The sequence below is a fragment of the Vespa crabro genome, chromosome 23 (genome assembly GCF_910589235.1).
Source record: "Vespa crabro chromosome 23, iyVesCrab1.2, whole genome shotgun sequence".
Classification (NCBI taxonomy): Eukaryota; Metazoa; Arthropoda; class Insecta; order Hymenoptera; family Vespidae; genus Vespa; species Vespa crabro.
Window position 1 is genome coordinate 1,652,501 of NC_060977.1, and position 22,500 is coordinate 1,675,000.

At 29.2% G+C, this 22,500-nt stretch overlaps 1 protein-coding gene across 16 annotated transcripts in view; it reads right to left on the reverse strand.

The window, feature by feature from the left end:
- LOC124432069 (plasma membrane calcium-transporting ATPase 3) overlaps positions 1-22,500 on the reverse strand; it is a 100,347-nt gene that overhangs the window by 38,593 nt on the left and 39,254 nt on the right. For 11 of the 16 annotated variants that reach the window (XR_006944171.1, XR_006944168.1, XR_006944170.1 and 8 more), the window contains 12 exons: positions 18,715-18,992; positions 18,420-18,617; positions 18,084-18,313; positions 17,785-17,920; positions 17,569-17,703; positions 15,230-15,265; positions 13,454-13,845; positions 12,057-12,541; positions 10,570-11,615; positions 10,155-10,369; positions 9,313-9,464; positions 2,248-2,380 (listed from right to left, as the gene is read on the reverse strand). Coding sequence is in view for 11 of the 16 variants with exons in the window: in XM_046980605.1 (XP_046836561.1) it covers positions 2,248-2,380; positions 9,313-9,464; positions 10,155-10,369; positions 10,570-11,615; positions 12,057-12,541; positions 13,454-13,845; positions 15,230-15,265; positions 17,569-17,703; positions 17,785-17,920; positions 18,084-18,313; positions 18,420-18,617; positions 18,715-18,871 (3,315 nt within the window). In the remaining 5 variants the exon portion in view is untranslated. Of the gene's footprint in view, positions 1-2,247; positions 2,381-9,312; positions 9,465-10,154; positions 10,370-10,569; positions 11,616-12,056; positions 12,542-13,453; positions 13,846-15,229; positions 15,266-17,568; positions 17,704-17,784; positions 17,921-18,083; positions 18,314-18,419; positions 18,618-18,714; positions 18,993-19,670; positions 19,858-22,500 lie in introns of those variants that run through there. The other 5 variants (XR_006944172.1, XM_046980606.1, XM_046980607.1 and 2 more) reach the window with 3 other exon arrangements.

Genomic DNA, 22,500 nt, shown 5'->3' on the forward strand with positions numbered 1-22,500 from the left:
TTAGAATTGTTAGCGAGGTATGAGGAATGATGATCGTGATGGTGGTTGTGATTGTTGTTGGCTGTACTACTTTCGTTATAATTTTTTTTTTTTTTTTTTATGTTTTCTTTTTCATTTCTTTTTGTTCATTTTTTTCTCGAACAGGGTACTAGCGTACTACGAAAGAAAAAAAAATATATATATTTAAAAAAAAAAAAAAAAATAAAAAAAAAAATAAAGAAAAGAAAAAAAAAGGAACAAAGAAGAAAGATCTCTCTATACTAGCTGCTCTATGGTGTGTTTGTTATCGATTAGCCGAAAATGGTGCCTCTTTTAAAGTTCGTACTGTCGTTCACATCATACATATATAATATGCTTTAATACACATATATATATATATATATATATGTGTGTATATATATATATATGTATGATTGTGATATGGGTTTTTAAGATTCGTCTTTACGTTATACAGTCTTTATTAGAGTCAATTATTTTTATTTTTATTGTTATTATTCGTCGTGAAAAAATCCGTCAAAGTCGATACTTTATCTCGAAACGATAACGTCGCCTTCCACTTTGCGTCCTATAATATTATTATCGTAGATTTCTTTCTAAATTATTCTGGTTTTTCTTATCTTTTTTTTTTTAATCTTTTTTTTTTTTTTTTTTTTTTTTATACTTCGTTCGATTTTTTGTTTGGTTTTGTTTTGTTTCGCATCGTTCGGTTCGTTTCTCTAATTTCTTTTTTGTTTTTTTAGTTTTAGGTTATTGTTTTGATTTTTTTATATTTTGTTTATTGTTTTTGATTCGTTAATTATCGTAAATCTTAACGCAAACTCGCTTGCGAAATTATAATAATAATAATTTTTGATTCGGCCCGATCTATATTCGATCGATTTTCGTCTCGGATTTTGGGGGCTTTTTATAATTTTCTTAATTATTTTTTTTTTTTTCTATTCGTCCCTTTTATTTTTTTTGTTTTCGTTTTGTTTTTTAAAAGCGAGATCGAAGGATCGTCGTCGCGACGGTACGCTCTTATTTATTATTGTTTATTATTATTTTTGTCTGTCCGTTTGTTTATTATATTGTTTTATTGCTTTTTTTTTTTTTTTTGATTTATCATTTAAATCACGTATATACCATTTTTTTTTTTTTTTTTTTTTATCAAAGATAGGAAGGATTCAATGGGATAAATCGAGATCGAGTATGATATTTTGAGAGAAATAGAAAGATAGATAGAGATAGAGAGAAAGAGAAAGAGAAAGATAGATAGATAGACAGACAGATAGAAGAAATAGATCGGAAAAAAAATAAAAAAAAAAAGAGAGAGAGAGAAATAGAGAGATAGATAGATAGATAGAGAGAGAGAGAGAGAGAGAGAGAGAAAGAGAAAGAGAAAGAGAGATGATGAAAAATCGACTTATATACTGCCACTGGGAGATTATCGGCCAGTACTTAGATATTTTTTTTTTCTTTTGCTATCCTCTTCGTTTTCTTTTTTTTTCTGTTCTTTTTTTTTCATTTCTTTTTTATCTTTTTTTTTTTTTTTCTTGCAAATAAGTACATACGTATATATCATGTAAAGGACGATATCATGATGGCGACGACGGTGGTCGTCGATAGCGCGTGTTCCTAAAAAGTTCCTAGAATAAAAAGGGGCTGTAACGCGAATATATATATATATCATAAATATATATATATATATATATATATATATATATATATATATATATATACTAAAGGATGATATATCCCGTGTGTTCTCGTTTGGCGAGAGACAACGACGGTAATATTTTAACGGAATAATAATAAAATATATATACATATATATATATACATATATATATATATATATATAAATATATATAAAAATATATATTATCTCTGGGCTCTGTTCTTTTCTTTTTTTTTTTTTTCGTTTCTTTCCCTTCGTATTTCTTTTTCTTTTATTTATTTATTTTTTTCTTTTTTCTTCTTTTATATTTCTTTTATATTAAATATCATTTTTTTTTTTTGTTTTTTTTTTTTTTTTTTTTTCTATAAGTAATATATATATATAATATTCTTGATTAAGTCGATAATAGTACTCGAATAAACGTTGATCTTGATAGAGAAATAGACAGATAGATAGAGAGAAAGAAAGAGAGAGAGAGAGAGAGAGAGAGAGAGAGAGAGAGAGAGAAAGTAATAGAGAGATAGTTCGGTGATATGAGAATGAGAGAGAGAGAGAGAAAGAGAGAGAGAGAGAGAGATAGGGATAATTACCTGCGTTTGTAGCCGTGTTAGACCACGGATCCATAGTATTTGTCCTGCTCGCGGCTTTTTATCCGAGTCGGGGTCGAATTTCTCGTCTCCTAGATTGATAGCACCGATATCATCCGGCTGGCCGCGGCCCCATCTGTTTTTAAAAAACATTAAACCAGTTCTTCATCACTCAAAGGTCCCTGTTAAAGGGGTGGTTTTTTTTGGAAAAACACTTGTTGATTCTTGTTTCTCGCTTTGTTTGTTAGTAGTAGTAGTAGTAGTAGTAGTAGTAGTAGTAGTACTAGTAGTAGTAGTAGTAGTAGTAGTAGTAGTAGGTAGTAGTAGTAGTAGTAGTAGTAGTAGTAGTAGTAGTAGGTAGTAGTAGTAGCAGTAGTAGTAGTAGTAGTAGTAGTAGTAGTAGGTAGTAGTAGCAGTAGTAGTAGTAGTATTAGTAGTAGTAGTGCGGCCGATGATGCATCGTCATATCGAAGCTAGCAGGGGGGGTGGGTTAGGGAGGGAGAAAAACGCCGACAGAGGACCGCTCCTTCGACGTACCCAAATCCGGGGCCCTTAATTTTTTTTTCCCCTCGCTCCTTTTGGCCAGATATTTCTTTTTTTTTTTCTTTAAATCCTAATTTGTCTCTATTATTATTATTATTACGCTAATTTGACGCTGTCCTTTTCCCTTTTTTTTTCCCCTATTTTCATCGATTATCGTGTACTATATAATATATATATATACAATATATTTAAGTATGTATGTATGTATGTATGTATGCATGTATGTATGTATGTATATATGTATGTCTCTTTCTTTTTTTTTTTTTTTTATTTTTTATTTTTTATTTTATCTCTCTCACGCGTGTGTTAACGATCATGGCGGTTCATGTGAGAATTAAATGGACGATAAATTATGAATTAAAGAAAATATGAAAAAAAAAAAAAAAAAAAAAGAAAAAAAAAAGTAAATAAAGGTATGACTTTATTTTCTTTTCTTTTTTGTTTTTTATCGACAGTGAAAAACAGCGTTTCTTTTCGTTGTTGGCTCTCTAATTGAATTTATTGTATGATTAATGAAAATGGTTAAACAGTTTAGGAATGGTTTTCAATAAGAATCCTTTTCTTTTTGTTTTGTTTTCCTTTGTTATTTTATTGACTTTCATTGAACTATCTTTTTACTTTATTTTTTTTTTTTTTTTTTTTTTTTTTTAAGACATAATTATCAATTTATGGAGAATTATATTAACAGGCAAAAAAAAAGAAACACAAAGAAAAATAAATGATAAGACTGTCATACCTTTCAACGTTAATTAATGAAAATGTTTTAATCAATCAAAATGTTTTAAAACAATGCACGATGAAGATTAAATAGGACGCTATTGAAAAGTCAAAATAGAGTTTAATATTTTTCTTTTCTCTCAAAATAAATTGACGAGCCAACAAACGAGAAGATAGATGATTGATAGGTACGCAATGCAATGCAATGCAATGCAATGCAATGCAATTATGTACATATGGCATACATACGTATTTTTTTCTTAACATTATAATGAATGAGAATAAGCAAATGAAATGAGTGTTTCTCGTTGATCGATGCAACGATTAACAAATTTTCCTCGTGTTAATTATTAATTATTAATTATTAATTATTAAGGAAAAAAGAGATAGACGATTAAAGAAAGAGAAAGAAAGTAAGAAAAAGAGAAAGAAAGAAAGAAAAAGAGAAAGCGGAAGTACGATTAAATGAGAGCGAAGGAGTACAAAGTATTGATAATAGTAGTAATGATAGTAGTAGTCGTAATAAGTAGTTCGTGATAATAGTAATGATAATAGTCGTAGTAAAATGGTAAATAATGGCAGTATTAGTGAGTCAATGATTAGGATAAAAGATGCGCCATTCAAATGAGAAAGAAACAACAAATAAAAAAAAAAAAAGCATTACGATTTATATCGTAAATGAAGGAAAATTAGTTACGTGTAACACGTTTTCGACGCGCACGTCGAGATTAGGGAAATTTTTTTTTACGCGAATTACGCGAATGTTAATTTCCATTAAGATAGACAGAGAGAGAGAGAGAGAGAGAGAGAGAGAGAGAGAGAGAGAGAGAGAAAGGGAGAGAAAGAGAAAGAGAGAGAGAGAGAGAGAGAGAGAGAGAGAGAGAGAGAGAGATATTAACCTTACCTGTTAAAATTCGAAAATCGTACGACCGAGTTATGATGACGAGAGAGATAGAGATAGGTACAAAGACAGAGATAGATATATAGAGTGATAAGATAGTCCGTTTAAAAAGCTCAGTAACATGTTCGCATTCGTTCCTTTTTTTTTTTTCTCTTTCGTTTTTCAAAAAAGAAAAAAAATAAATGTAATAAAGCGATAGACATTTTTTTGATAGTGAATATATAGTATACAACGAGAGTATGTGTATGTATATAATATATACGTACACACGTACACACACACATATACACTTATGTATCTACAAGCATGATGCTTTCGTCACAGTCGAGTCATGATAGCGTATGTTGAAAAAGGATAAATGCAAAAATAAATAAAAAAGAAAAATAGGTAAATAAATAAATAAATAAATAAATAAATAAATAATAATAATAATAATAATAATAATAATAATAATAATAAATAAAAAAAGAAAAAGAAATTATCGATTGCTATATGGATTATCAAAGAGGATAGAAAAGGATAGAAAGAGATTCTATTTCTTTTTTTGATCTGTTTTTTTCTTTTTTTTTTTTTCTTTTTTCCTTTTTTTCTTTCTGTGAAACACTTTTTGATATTATTAATGATGGTAGTGCGAATTTTAAGATAGGATACAGCAGAAGATGTTAGGATAGTGCAGAGAAATATATATTATAATATATATATAATATAATATATAATATATAATATATTATATAATATATACGATATATAATCGATTAATACGAGATATAATCATATAATCGATTGATTGATTAGAGAAAAAAAAAAAAAAAAAAAAAAGAAAAGAAAGAAAGAAAGAATGATAAAGAGAAGATAAACGACGAGAGATGGTATTGTAAAGCGTTAACAAAGATAGATAATTAATTATCTCCGAGAGATCGTTAGTTTAATATCATTAGAAATAAAGCTGTTAGAAAGATGGTGAATATCGAAGTATGTTCGAGATTTCATCGTCGACTACGTTCTCGATATTAGTCGAAGATAATTTTTGATATGATTTGATTGGTTAAAGTTTCTTATTATGCTGAAGCATGATTTTTTTTTCTTTTCTCTTTTTTTTTTTTGTTTTTTTTTTTTTTTGATTACCGTGTCATCGTCTGCTCGCCAGTCGCTCGATAATACACAAACAAGTACGTAGATTTTCGTTTTATTAATTGTTAGTATATTACTTTTCTTCTTTTTTTTTTTTTGTTTATTTTTTTTTTTTTTTTTTTATTCGTTCGTTCGTTTGTCAATTCATGCAAATGGCTAATATACAAAGGCGAAAGATTTAATAATGAAGATCGTTTAAATACATATATGGGGAGCGAGGGAATATATTCGTGGAAATGGGTAGGGTTGATTGGGTTGTCGTGTCTCTACGTGAAACTCGCTCGATTTTTCTTCTTTTTTTTTTTCTCTTTTTTTTTCTTTTTTTTACATGTTGAAACTATGATGCACACATACATAATCGTACATAATCATTTAGACGATATGGTCTATCTGGTAGTAGTATATATAATATATATATATATATTTAGAATAAATATACATATAAATATACATATATCTATATTTAGAATTATATATTAGATTTTGGTTTTTTTTATTTTTTTCCTGTATCAACTTTGACGTCCAACGTGCTCTGATATACGTATATACTTAACAATAATAATTCGTGTGTTACATCACCATTAATACTGATAGCGATTTAAATAAATTTTAATGTGTGTGTATTTGTATATATATATATATATATATATATATATATATATATATGTATTTATTTATATATGTATATATATTTATATAAGCATTGTTATATTTTTGTCTAATATTTTACGAGTCTAGCCTAAAGAATTTTGAATCTATAAAATTGAATAAAAGCATTGTTTTATTAGCTACACGTCTACGTGCACAGATAAAATGATCTAAGAGGGATTCGCGTGATATTGATCTCGATCGTTCGAGATCTAAAAGCTTACGGCATCGCATCATACACCTGGGAAGAAAAAAAAAAAAAAAAAAAAAAAAAAAAAAAAAAAAATTGAAAAGAAAAAGAAAAAGAAACATTCGAGGTAAGTATCTCAGAGCACTAAGGCGTTTTTCTAATTTTTAAGCGTTCTCGATCAAGCTATATACATTCAAACTTAGAAATATCATTAGGATACGATTTTTCGAATTTAATTAATTAATTGGATCTATTTCTTTTATTCCTACCTTCTTTCTTTCTTTGCCATTTTTTTATTTATTTTTTCCTTTTTTATTTTTTGTTTAACCAAGTCAAGTGTTACGAGTTTTACTTTCTTTTTTTTTTCTCTTTGCTAAATTGGAAAAATTATTTCAAACAAAATGATCTTCGTTGTAATAGCGATGAAAGAGAAATAATATGAAAATTATTAACAATTTTTATCAAAAATTTAAAATATATATATTTTATACACACACATATATATATATATATAAATTCTTGATAAAAAATTAAATACAAAAAAATATTCATTTTATAATCTTTAATCTCTGCTACAACAAAAGCTCACTTTTTTTTATTTTATAAGATAATTTTTCACAGATCTTCGTCCAAAAAGAAAAAAAAAGAAAGAAAGAAAGAAAAGAAAATACATACACACACGCACACACGCACACACGCGCACACACACATATATATATATATATGTGTGTGTGTGAATAAATCAAATTCAAAAAACAATACCCCACATTTCTACGACCGACATTGCAAGTTTTCTTTTCGAAAGTTCCTAATTCGTGTGGAACAATTAACACAGGCCGTGTGGAAAGTACGATCGTGAGTTCAAAAAAAAAAAAAAAAAAAAAAAAAAGAAAAGAAAAAAATAAATAAATAAAGAAAAAAGAAAACAAGAAAAGAAAGAAAATCAAAACACACCAAATATCGTATTGAGGGTTTATCAAATAGTAGAGAGAAACGAGGGAATAAAGAGAAGAAGGAGGAGTAGGAGGAGGAGGAGGAGGAAGAGGATGATTGGGGGTAAGTGATAAAGGGTAGTAGGTTGGATAGAGAGTGATGACAAGTACACTGACACAGATTTTATCTCTAAATTAGATTGTCAATTAAAATCGTTCAACGAATGGACGAGTTCAAAGGCGATCATGCAAATGCATATTACTAAATATAAAGTACGAGGAGTCAAATAAGAGAAAGACAAAAATATAAAGAAAAAAAAAAAAAAAAAAAAAAAAAAAAGAAGAAAAGAAAATAAATAAACAAGATGAAAGAAGAAAAAATAAAGAAGAAAAAGCTCATAAATCTTATTTATTAATGATTGGTTAGTAAAGTTAAATTATAAAAAAAAAAAAGAAAGAAATTAAGAGATAGAGAGAGAAAGAGAGAGAGAGAGGAAGAAAGAGAGAGAGAGATAAAGATTGATTGATTGATTAATTGATTAATTGAATAATAATAATAACAATAATAATAATAATAATAATAATAATAATAATAATAATAATAATAATAATAATAATAATAATAATAACAACAATAATAATATATGTTAATACGAACGCGTTTTTAAAAAATGCTGATCACCGATGGCTATTGCCAATGATGTAATTGTTATTGCTATAAATTGGTTATCTTTTTTGAATTATTTTTTTTTCTTTTGTTTGTTTGTTTTTTGGTTTCAGGTACATCACCCCTGTAAAACGCAATTACGATATTCTTTCTATATGCACACATACTCAAATATTATCAAATGTGATTATATACAAGAAAAAATTGCATTATATATTATAAGAGACATTGCGGGAAAAGCAAGATCCATAATTGTCGATCTTTATTCCATTTTGTTTAAAGTTTTTTTTTTTTTTTGTTTTTTCCCCACTTTCTTTTCGTTGTCAATTATCCATGCTCCTCGTGTTGTATACGTCGTATCGAATAAAATCGAAGTAACAACGATGGTGTACACATTAGTATATATATATATATATGATTATGTTCATTCCATAAAAAAAAAAAAAAAGATAAGAAAAAAAAAGGGGGGGGAAAAGATACGAATTACAAATATTTATAGTTGATTAATTATTTACATAGCGGAGGGGGCCACCTTTCACCTAAAGTTTCTAAACGATTTGTAAAATTGATCAATTTTCTTCTTCTTTTTTGTTTTTTCTTTTTTTTTTTTTTTTTTTTTTTCTTTTTTTTCTTTCTTTCTTTCGAGATCATTCGGATTAATTTTTCTTATTTGTTCTTTTTTTCTCTCTTTTTATTTTTTCCCTTTCTTTCTCTTTTAATCATTACAGATTGTGTACAAGCTTTAGAAATTCTTTTCTACAATTTGAAAAAAAGAATTCAAAAAGGATTAATCCGAAAGGTCTCCGGAAAAGAAGTAATAATTGATCGTGAAAAATCCCATAGAAACTCACGTATAGGGTCCCCTCTCTAATATAGTATCTAAACGCAAAGATTTTAGCTTATTTTACAGACGAATCGTCGTCGGATATGATTAAGAGGGGGAAAAAAAAAAAAAAAAAGAAAGAAAAAAGTAAAATAACATTATCGTCGATCGACGATTATATACAAATATCAATATTGATCGATCGAAATTCGATCTCGCACAAATATATATATATATATATATTCACTACAAAGATATATATATATATATATATCTTCTCGTGAAAGAAGCCAAAAAAAAAATAGAAAAAGAAAATCTGTTCGAAGAAAAGAGAGATTTCGTAATTACAATAAAATATTTGTTAATTCTACATATTAGTACGGAAGAAAACTATTACATGTATATATACATATATATATATATATATATATATATATATATTATCTGTTTATATATAAGTGTATATATATATGTATATATATATATATATATATGTATATATGTATGTTCACTTACGAGAGAATTTTGGGTATCTTCCGTGTTGGAATAGTCGTGACTACTTGGCCCCACAATAGCGTCCCGATTCCGAAGAACAGGCACCACATCCATTGTTCTAACGTAAGAGCTTTTGTGCTGAACGCCATTTTACCGTACTGTATGATGACCACCTAGAAAACAAAGACCATCATTTTATTAAACAAATAAACATATATACATATATACATATATACATACATATATATATATATATATATATATATATATATACACACATATATTTACATGTTTTTATACATGTTCAAGATCAATCATTGTTAAAGTAAAATCATTGTTATATACGACGATGCTCCAGAATTTTCAATATAGCTAAAGTTGAAAGTATTTTAATTTTATGACGCATACAATCACAATAAACACTCCTCTCTCTCTCTCTCTCTCTCACTCTCTCTCTCTCTCTAGGAGAATGTAATAGTAATAATCATAATAGTGGTGTTAATAGTAGTAATACAAATAGATTCGTTCCTATAATTATCAAATCACTCAAATGTCAATTCATGATAAGATTTAATTCGATCGATCGATCGATCGATCGATCGTTTAAAAGTCCCCAGCAATTTTATTCGTTTCGTCGTTCATTATTTTAGTTATTATTATAAATAGATTATAAATATTGCAGCCACACGAACGGGCGCACCTACACCGACAAATTTTTCTCTATTATCTTTCGTTCTTTTTTTCTTTTTTTTTGTTTCTTTTTTCATTTTATTTTGATCCTCTATAAAATATATACAACGAGGAGATAATTAGGACGACGAGAAAGAGAGATATACGATAATATGTTAATGTAAATTAATTACCTGCGACAAACACGTGCCAATCCAAATAGAATAAAATATAGGGTTGGTGAATATTCCCTGGAAGACATTGCGCTGACCATGAATTTTTCTGGCATTAAATTCGTTGAAGAGAGTCATCATTACGAAGGTATTAAAGATGACGGTGAAATGTTGAGTGGGTCCGCCACCTTTAGCCGCAACTCCTCGGCCAGTATCGATATCTAGCATCTTGTCACCTGTAAATAGATTTCAAATTGGGAATGAATGAGAGAAAAAGAAGAGGAGTGAGAGAGAGAGAGAGAGAAAGAGAGAGAGAAAGATATAGATAGATAGAGAGAGAGAGAGAGAGAGAGAGAGAGAGAGAGAGAGTGGAGAAAATTGTAAGAGTGTATGAAAAAGAAAAAAAAAAAAAAAAGAAGGAAAGAAAGAAACTTACCAACGAAAAGAAGCATAAAAATAACAGTCAACTGATAAACTGCCTGACCAAGAATATTTTTCATCATCGTCCTTGATATTAACGGCTTTGTGCGTCCGTACGGTTTGCGAAGTAAAAGATCCGACGTAGGCAATTCGGTGGCAAGTGCAAGGGACGCTAAAGTGTCCATAATCAGATTAACCCATAACATTTGTACCGCTTTTAAAGGTGAATCCTGTACGGCACATGCTCCGATAAAGGCGACGATAACGGCGACGACGTTAACGGTCAACTGAAATTGCAAGAATTTTGCTATACTATCGTAGACGTTTCTTCCCCACATAACGGCCTTAACGATGGAAGAAAAGTTATCGTCCGTCAGAATAATGTCGGAAGCTTCCTTTGCCACGTCCGTACCAGCTATACCCATGGCAAAGCCAACATCGGCTTTCTTTAATGCTGGACCATCGTTCGTACCATCACCGGTCACGGCTACTACCTCACGACTGGTCGTTGCCTTGCTATCGATTATACCCTTTACCAATGTATACTTATCGGTTGGCGATGATCTAGCCAAAACCCTTAACTTTGGCCAAACTTTGTCCAATAAATGTTGCTGTACCTCACCGTTACTGTCTCTGATCCTTCTATTAAATTCCTTCCCTTCGAGAATAAGAAAGTCCTCGTTTGGTTTTATTATTCCGCACTTCAAGGCGATCGACCTAGCCGTATTAATATTGTCACCGGTGACCATTCGCACTGTTATACCAGCCTTTTGGCACTTTCTAATTGCGTCTGGTACCTCGGGACGTACTGGATCCTCGATACCGACAATACCGAGACACGTTAAATTGTTAACGATATTTTCCTCGTCCTCCCAATTTGGCTCGTTATCCGAGTGTACTTGATTGATCTCCGCCTTCCCGGGTACAAAGTCGCGATATGCGATTGAGATTGTACGTAGACCGTTACACGCCATTGGTTCTATCACGTTCTTAACCAGACGTTCTTGCATCTCTCTCGTGAATTTTTCCAGATGACCGTCGCGACCGTAGATAAAGGCACATCTGTAAGTGAAAAGGAAAGAGAGAGGAAAAAAAAAGAAGAAGAAAAAAAAGAAAAAGAAAAAAAAAAGAAAAAAAAAAGAAAGACGAGAGAGATATAAAAACAAAGTAACAACATGAGCAATTTCGTTTTTTTTATTTAAATTTGATTTTGTCTTAAAGAATAAAAATCCCTTTGAAATCGATTTAACTTTGAAAATTGATATTATTTTATAAACTACTCTATTCGCAAAAAAAAAAAAAAAATTTCTTTACTTTAATAATAGGTTAAAATTGAAATTGATGTTCTCACTCCAGCCCCCCACCCCCGCCCCCGCCCCTTACTCATATATTTTACCATCCCCCCTCCCCCGCCACTCTATTATTTGCAAATAAGATAGAACTCTTTGGTGTTAATTTAAATGTTAGATATTAAAGGGAAGATAAAAATAATTGAGAACGTACTTCTTCATGATGATCTCGGAAGCGCCCTTGGTGAAAAGCCTATATCCACCACCTTCCCTTGGAATAACAGTAGACATGCTCTTTCTAACGCTATTGAATGTATAGACCCGCGTGAAAGTTTCCTCAGGGTGGTCATCTCTAACAGTTTGATATTTTTCGCCCAGGGCCACTACGAATCCAAGTAAGGCACATTCGGTTTTGTTACCGACTTGCATCGGCAATTCTGAAGGGTCTTGCGAGGGCATGATTCTGGACGTGTACGCCGAATTAATGGAGATGGCTTGTATTAATAAGTTTCCAACGTGGCTCGGGATATCGGAAAAACTTGGAACCGTCTTGCTCATTTTCTCACATATGTAGGATTCTACCACTGTCATACGATTGGTCGTCAGGGTTCCGGTTTTATCCGAACAAATGGCGGTAGCGTTACCCATCGTTTCGCAAGCATCCAAATGCCGTACCAAATTGTTATCCTTCATCATTTTCTATAATCATAGTTTTACGAAAAAAGAAAAAAAAAAAAAAAAAAGGAAAATATTGTTAAAAAAAAACTGCACATCGTTCGCTTGGATCGGCAAAATCGCCGATCGAATAAGTTATTGCAATATGAAAGATTTATTAATATTATTAAAATATTAAATATCAAAAAATACTATAAATTCATTTCCTTTAAAAATGTATCACTTTATCGGAATGTATAACTTTTAAAATATCAAATTAATGTAACAAATTCATCAAAAAAAAAAAAATTTGTTAACTAAAAATTTAACATTATTCGTATAAAAATTAATGGCTTTTGAAAATTACTATACACACTGATTGATGATTAAATTAAATAGAGAAAGAGAGACAGAGAAAGAGAGAGAGAGAAAAAAAAAAGAAAAAGAAAGAAAAAAGTCAAATGAGAGGAGAAATAAAAAAAAAAAAATATTTAATAAATATAAATATATAAATGATAAATAAAAACATAATAAAAAAATCAAATAATTGTGTTAAAAGATTCGACGCATTAAAAAAGGTAACATTTAATAATAATTTTCGTCGACTCTAAGAGAAAAAAAAAAATAAAATAAAATAAAATAAAATAAAATAAAATGAAATAAAATAAAATAAAATAAGAAAGAAAAGAGAAAGAAAAAAAATAAAAATGTAAAAAATTCGAGTTACGCGCGCACGTGTCCATACACACACACACACATATATATGTATATATATATATATATATATATATATATATATGTATGTATATATATATATATTAGATTGATCCAAAAGTTGAACGCAGCTATTAAAAAAGTTTGAAAGAGAAAACTTTTGGAACGATATAATATATATATATATTCGTGAATGTGTTAAAGATTCTAATGCAATATAAATGAAAAAATGATTTAATTAACCTTGACGGAATAAGCAAGAGATAAGGTGACAGCCAGAGGAAGACCTTCGGGTACGGCAACGACGAGGACAGTAACACCGATAATCAAATGCCGTACCAGATCACCGGCATAAGTGTTCTTCCACGGCTTTCCATCGATTACGAACGTCGAGACGCAAAATTGAATGATTAGAATGATCACGGTGAGTACTGCTATGGTCGAGCCAGCATAACCAATTTGTATCGCTAACTTCGTTAATTTAGCTTGAAGAACGCTCTTTTCCTTTTTAGTAGACTCTCCCCCACCTCCTTGTCCACCTCCGCCATGATGATTTTCTCCACCCTCGTGTTTACCACCCGTTCCGCCAGTTCCAACAGCATGACTGTTCCCAGTGATTTCTGCTCCTTCGTCCCCTTCGTTTCATAATACATACAGATATTATTTATTCAAATTAAATTAAATTGAGATCCATTGGTTTTCTTTTTTTTTTTCTCTTTTTTTTTTCTTTTTTTTTCTCTTTTTTTTTCTTTTTCTTTTTCTTTTTTTTTTCTTTTTTCATCAAAGAGAAACCGATACTTATATTTATTATCTCTAATAACTATCGAGGTCGTTCAACTTTTACGCTCTTCATTTGTAAGACGTGATTATCCTTTTTTTGATTTATATCTAAATATATATATATATATATACGTATGCATTTAAGTATATATGTATATATAACAGGATGAGACTTAGAAAAATCCTAGATGATTTAAAAAATCTATTACTCCTCCATCGTTATTCAAGAATATATTCTGAATAAAAAAGAAAAAAGAAAAAAAAAAAAGAAAAGAAAAAAAAAGTTGTACCAACGTTCGGCAAATTAGAGCGTAAAATTTAAACTCTCGATAGAAAATTTTAATTCTAATTAATTAAATTATAAAATACTATATTATATCGAGCTAGTTATTAATAATCGGAATAAAGAGGGGGGGAAAAAAAAAATAAAAAAAGAAAGAAAGAAAGAAAGAAAGAAATTGAAAAAAGCTGGGATTCTATAAGAGTAAAGGTAAGGTAAATAAAAAAAAAAAAAAAAAAAAAAAAAAAATAGTGTTTTGTAAAAAGGCAAAAGCACGACACGACACATTGGAAAAATACATGAACAAATAATGAAAATAGGTATCATCATCATCATCATCATCATCATCATCATCATCATCCTTAGAATGCAATAAAAAAAGCTAAAGGTAAATTCTGGAGTTACTAATAATCTCAAATGCATAAACCACTGGCAACAAAACACTCAGAGATTACGGTAACAGATAAGCAAGAATGATAACAAATTAGATCGATTTTTTGCTGTTTCTTTTTTTTTTCTTCTTCTTCTTCTTTTTCTTTTCTCTTTTCTTTTTTCTTTTTTACCTTACTTCTGACAATGATATTTCTTCAAACAAAAAAAGAAAAAAAAAAAAAAAAAAAAAAAAGAAAATTATTTTGCATAATAATAAAGTGACATATATATATCTATGCATGTATATATTTTATTTAGATAAGAAATAAGATTAAAAGAAGGCTTGTAGTGTGCAGAAATGAAGAAGGTAGAACGTGAAATTACTAGAAAAGAAAATGAACTTAAAGAGATAAACATATATATATGTATGTACGTATAAGTATGTCAAATATATCAGATATATCTCAAAATTATATTTAAAAGATGTCAATCGATATCTCAACATCGATTACATCGGCATAATTGAATATGATTAACAATAAATATATATATATATATATTATTATTATTATATTGTGTGTAATCACCTGGTAATGACTTCTTCTTCCGCTGCTTTTTAGCCTCTAGATAAAAAAATGCATGCAAAACAAAATTGATTAGCAATCTATCTAAAAGTATCGTATATGCCAATGACAATTTGTGCCACATTCTATACTGCATTGGTTTTTTTTTTCTTTTTTTTTATTTTTTCTGTTTTTTTTTTTCGATTTCTTTCTTTTCCCTTTCTTTTCTTTTTTTTTTTTTCATTCTATTTCTTTTTTTTTTTTCTTTTTTTTTTCTTTCCTTTTCTTTTCCTTTTTCAGACAATTCCAAAGAAATGCTTTCAAAATTTTACAAATGCAGTACAACAACCTAGAGGATATGTGTGTATGTTTTTGTTCTTCTTTTTGAATACAAATTTTTTGTTGTAATTTTTCTTATAACAAAAAAAAAAAAAAAAAAGAAAAGAAAAAAAAAGAAAAAAAAAAGAAAAAAAAGAAAATATAAATAAATATCATGAATTCATCTTCTAAGTTGCACATTTACAGGGATGTCGATCGTATAATAAAATATTATCATATAAAGAGTGATAATTTTTTCTTTCTGTTTTTTTTTTTTCTTTTCTTTATTTTTTATTTCTTTTTTTTTTTTTGGTTGTTTTCTTTTTCTTTTTTTGTCTCTTTAAAAATGCCTGCAGAAAAATCTGATAAGACTATAAAAAAATAATATGAAACATATATTATATATTTGAAAAAAATGATTTGATATATGTTAAAAGAATGAGATACAAATATTATAAGAACATTCTATGAAGACAAATGTTACTAATAATTATATGATCTAGGATTGTGCTAAGATGAATTGAAATAACATATGATCACACAATATATGCGATATACACTAATGGAAAATAGTTCTTGCGCATACAAACAAACATTTATTTGTATAACCACGTAACAAAGATCAAAGTTATATATAGGATATAAGGGCATATTCTCTAATTAGAATATTTTAATCAAATGAAAAAAAAAAAAAAAAAAAAAAGAAAAAAAACAACATTTTCATCGAATTACACAAATAAATATATATATATACTTTAATATATTTCAAGGATCAATTTATCATAGGATTTACCCTATGTATTTTGGTTTAATAATATATTAAAAAAAAAGAAAAAAAGAAAAAAAAAAATAGAGACAATAAAGAAGTGTATAAAATTAAAAGATATTTATATTTAACTTCAATTTATATGTAATATTCATAATGATAAAAAAAGAAAAAAGTTTGATTAAAACGTTTAATCTATATACTCAATAAATTTACAAATGAATATTTATAAGAGAATTGAGCAAAATATTGGATACTCCGATTAATTAGTAATTAGTAAATGGTATATAAAATTCATTTGACCCCTTAAGTGGCAAAAATTGATCGTATATCTATTAATTACATAACATCTTCAAAGTTTGTACAAATTAACTTGAGGGGGGGAGGAAACAAAAAAAGGAAAAAAAAAAAGAAAGAAAGAAAGAAAAATGGGAAAGCGAATATATAAGTTAAACATGCTAAAGATAATCTTATTCAAGTTCGATTTTCTTTTTATTTTCTTTTGTTTTTGTTTTTGTTTTTGTTTTTTGTTATTAAGGGAATACCTTGTACTTGCTACTTAAGGAGTTAAAGGTATTTGCAAGTACATGCCAAAGAAAACGGGGGCACAAGTTGATAGTCATGTAATTCATAATAAAAAATTCTCACACCAATTCAACTGAAAACCATGCCTACACTGTACTTTCTCTACACTCATTTTGTGTATTTGGAAATATCATGCCTTGAAATAATAATCCCACTACTTCTTTCCAATAAATTTCGACTTTTTTTCCTTTATTTATTTATTTTTTTTTTTTTTTTTTCTTTTTTTTTTTCAAATGTATCACATCTCTAAACGAAATGTATTCAAATAATTTATATATATATATATATAAATCATTTCGTTTTTGATTTGATATAAGAAGTAGCGAGTTATAGATTCACTGAATTATCAGAGCAGTACAACCTCGCAAAAAATATGTAACTAAATTTACCTTACACAGACATATGTAACCTTACAAGTGGTCAATGAAATATGAGACTTCAACCAATATATATATATATATAAATTTTGTTTTTATTACAAAGAGTCTAAAAATATTATATAGAGTATATATAGTAAAGAATTTCTTTTTTTCTTTTTAAGAGGTTACACTACTCTAACAATTAAGTGACTCTAGATAAGTGGCACAATTTGAAGTTATAAATAAATAGATATATATATCTATATATATATATCTATATATATATGTGTGTGTGTGTGTGTGTGTATATATATATATATATATTAATCACATACCTTTTTTCATTTTCTTTATTTCTTGTTCTTGCTGATCAACGGCAGCACCCAACAAGGTGAAGATTATACCAGCCTGGGAGTTGACACCTACCGCTGTTACCAACATTTTTCCAGATCCCTCCATCACGTGAGTGCCTTTTTTAAATCAAAACAAAATAACGACATGACTCTTGACATATTAATTATCTATGTAAATATCTTTAAAAAATGAATTACCTGAAAGTACCATAGGATCGAACAATTCTCCTTTCTTTACATGATCCGATTCACCAGTTAAACTGGATTCATCCACTTTAAGATCGTTGCTTTGTATAAGTATACCATCTGCTGGTAGCAGGTCTCCATATTTTATCTACATTATTAATTGTATAATTTAAGAAATACCTTTTACTCATTTTAATAATATTTCATTGAATAAAAGAGAGTTAAAGTCTCTTGATTAAAATCTTTAAATTGTAATATATAAATAATATATCATAAATGAAAATACAAAATAATCGAGTTAATATACATACCTGACATATGTCACCTACAACGATATCAGATACTGAAATCTGTTTGACTTCTCCTTGTCTTATAACAGAGAATTTATGTTCTCCTTCGATTCGACTTTGAAGACCCCTAAACTGTCTTTCTTTGGAATAGTCATTGAATGCCGTCACTAACACCACCACAATGACAGAGATCAATATAGCAAGTCCTTCAATCCAACCATATTTTCCTTCATCCTCTTCTATCGATGAACCTGAAATAATAATTATGAAAGAAATTGTAAAGATTTATAATTTATTTTTTTTTCTTTTTTTTTTTTTTTTTTCATTTTCTTTGACATTGAAAAATAAAATACTAACCACTCTCTTCTTCGTCAGCTGGTTGGTAAAAACTAAGACCTAACGAAACCAAAGCTGCTATTTCCAAGATGATCAAAGTAACATCTTGTAAAGCTTCCCATACTAATTGTAAAAATGTTTTAGGTGGCTTTGGAGGAATCATGTTGGAGCCAAATGTATCTCTCCTATGTTGAATGTCTGCTGTCGACCCACTGAGACCTATAACGATAAAGAAATCATAAACATTAATGTATATATAATAGAAAGGATAAGATAATTGATATCAACAGGTATAACACATTGAAATAAATCTTACCTTCGCTGGGTGAAGTATATAACTTTTTACATATCTCTTGCACGCCACCATGGCTATTGAGCTTATTGACACCTTCACGACCTCTGTGCTCCATGAGCTCACGAAGTTGCTTAAGAGTAATGCCATATTGGGCTGGTCGTCCATCTATCGTCGCCATTTCGCCTTAGTTACCGTGGTTGGCCTAAGCCAACTCTAATATTCTTCTCTTAAGCTAGCAGCTTTTATTGATCCCTAACGTCACTGCTCCACTGTCCTCCAAATAATCGGAGGACAAACAGCTGAAACAGAATGATATACAAATCATAAATTACATTTCCTTAATATAATCTTCAAATACAATTAAACCGTACGTTATTGGAATTAAAATATTATTATCATTTGGATTATTCAATTAAATATTCATATAAATAGAACGTAAATATATCATTTATATAATGAAGAAAATATTATTGTAAAAACGTAAACACAAATAACTCATAACAAATGGGAAAATTGAACAAAAAAAAAGGGAGAAATTCTAAATGAAATAATCATTATAATATTTAATAATCATTAAACGAAGCTATGAAATTAATAAGAAAATTCATTAATCCCTTGTAACGTATAAAAATACTTTGTCGTAGCTTCGACATATTCCTTAGTCCTATATGTTCGTCTGTCAGTAAAGCCGACATCGTCGCAAAGAGGTTATGTGTCCCATTACAGCAATCCTTTCAAATGAAAATTTCCATAACAAAAGAATGAAAGGTGGGTCATTGTCATAGAATAGTTAAATATAACGACGTCGTTTAACAAACAGTATTTGTTTTTCGACGACTAAATACAACAATGTTAATGTAAAGGGTAAAAAGAAAAAAACTAGAGAGAGAGAGAAAGAGAGAGAGAGAAAGAGAGAGAGAGAGTGTGAGTGAGAAAGTGTGAGAGAGAGAGAGAGAGAGAGAGAGAGAGAAATTTACCGAGCGACGATACTTTCCAATTCGACGCCGTACCAAAGCCACGAATGCCGCATACGAAGTTTTAACGTCTATCAATGTCTCGTATTTCGAAACCTCATCTTTTTCCTGTCAATAACGCACGCAGAAAACTCATCGATAACCAGCGTTCCCGGTCCGGTCACCGAAGAAAGGTGTGTTAAGTAGAGTAAGCCATTAACAAAGTGGTCATCGATTCGTATCGCCCTCTACTGGAGCGCGCCGGTACTTCATAGTTCTTCTTCTTCTTCTACTTTTTTTTTCCCCCTCTCCCTCATCCATTTAAACCACGCTTGAACATATTCGTTAAATCTTTCGCCGTTGCGAATTAAGTATGATCTTCGATTTCGATATATATCGATATCGACAAGTGACATGTTCATTTATTTCTTTTCTTTTTTCTTTTGTTTTTTTTTTCTCTTTCTTTCTTTCTTTCCTTTTTCTTTTTTCCTTCTTTTATAACAAACTCGTAAGTTAATTAAATATTCACAATTTTCTTTTTCGATTGCGTGAGAGAGAGAGAGAGAGAGAGAGAGAGGTGGGGCGGGGGGCAGAGGGGAGATCTAAGAATAAATTATTTCTATTAAAACTTATAAAATTGACGATCGAAAGAAGATACTGTTAGTCGATAGTTCGATAATTCGATTAATCGAAAAATTGTCGTTAAGAATATCAAATCGTAATAATCGAATATTCCAGATGGAAAAAGCTTTTGTCAGAAATAAAGAAAAAATGATCATTAATATTTTTCACTTCCGTCGGATCGTTTCAATTTTCCACATAGATAATATCATTGTTCTTCGATACTCGAATTGTTCGACCGTGACCAAAGTGTTGTTCTCTCTCTCTCTCTCTCTCTCTCTCCTCTCTCTCTCCTCTCTCTCTTTTGGCTTTTATTCCTTTTTTCTTTTTTTCCATTTTTCTTTTTTTTCTTTTTTTTGTCGACATAGAAGATTGCTTTCATCCGCGAGTGACGACCTACTTTGTGTGCACGCACGACTCGTAACGGAAGGAAAATGTACATAACTTTTGTCAAGAAAATTACCAATTGCATTCGACAAAAAAGGTAAGAGGGAATGTAACGTAATTAAAAAAAAAAAAAAAAAAAAAAAAAAAAAGAAAAAAGAACGAAAACAAAAAAAAGAAGAAGAAGAAGAAGAAGTGAAGTAAAATGAAATCAAATCAAATTCGTAAGAGAGAAAATACTGATTGATAGTTTATTTTTGTATTTCCTCTCTTTCTCTCTCTCTCTCTCTCTCTCTCTCTCTTTCTACGCACACACACTCAAACGTTTGAGAGATATCATTCGAACGAGAAAAATCGCGGTTTCGAGTTGCGACGTATAACGGAGCGATTGTTGATAAAAATCTTTTGCCATAATAGCCGAGACCGAAAGAAAAAGAAAAAAAAAGAAAAAAAAAGAAAAAAAAAGAAGAAAAAAAATTCCCCGGTCTCTTTAACATTGCAATAACGAAACAACGAGGCAACGACGAAATAACGAAATATGATTGAGAGAAATAGTTATTCTTCTCGTTCGTGATCGCTTAGAGAATGAAATTCGTTTTACGTATTGAAAAAAGGAAAAAAGAAAAAAAAGAAAGGGAAATAAAAATATATATATATATATATAAAGGAAAAAAATAAAATATATAATACTTTTTTTCAATTCACAAAGGAAAAAGGATTAGTATTTCTCGATCAAAAAAAATTCTTCTCTTTTAAATAGATATATATGTGTGTATATGTGTGTGCGTGTGTGTGTGTATATATATATATATATGCATGTATGCGTATATATACATATATTGAAAGGAAAATTCTGTTCAGTTTTGATTATTTTTACAAAAGCAAATATGTAATGATACTAACAATAAACGTTCGAAGAGAGCACAGATGTATAGTATCTTAAAGAATACTTAACGTTCTCTCTCTCTCTCTCTCTCTCTCTCTCTCTCTCTCTCTCTCTTGGGCTGTTTCTTTCTCACGGTGTTAGTTAGTTAGTTGGTTAGTTAGTTCTATTTTCGATAATGCATATCGAATGGGATTGGTAGTGCAAAATCCTCCCACGAAGACGGAGGAATACAATGAATACGAGGATAGGAACGAATCAATGACTCATTTAACGTTGAGGAGACAAAGAATATATATATATATATATATATATATATATATATATTCTAGAAGAATGTTGATTCACACTGTAAATAAAATTTTCAAGGTATTACGAGCAACCAAGCGAAAAAACCTACACGCACATGTATATGTTATAAATATATATTTCTGTATTTTTAATAGAAGAAAAAAAAGAAAAAGAAAAATTATATATATATATATATATATATATTTATATATATATATATATATTTAATATATATATATATGATATCTAAAACTATAAGTTTCATTTAAATTATATACAATTTTTTCTCTCTCTCTTTCTCTCTCTCTTTTTATTAAAACATGTATGTATGTATATATATATGTGTGTGTGTGTGTGTATGCATAGAGATATGTATGTATGAGTACGTATGATTCCTACCGTGTAAAATGTTCTGTCAGTCTTTCTCTCTCTCTCTCTCTCTCTCTCTCTCTCTCTCTCTCTCTCTTTCTCTTTCTCTTGCTCTTTCAATCTCTATCTCTATCTCTTTCTATCCCGTGTTTAACCCAATCCAGTATGGGTGGTGTACTAAAGTCGAACTTTCGTATGAGATCGCTAAAAGCTCCCAATATTGGTCAGGTTGCGCACGCATCCAAGCTTTAGCAAAAGCATCATCAGCAGAAGCGGAAGCAAGAGAGTTACTTTTGTGTCCGTTTG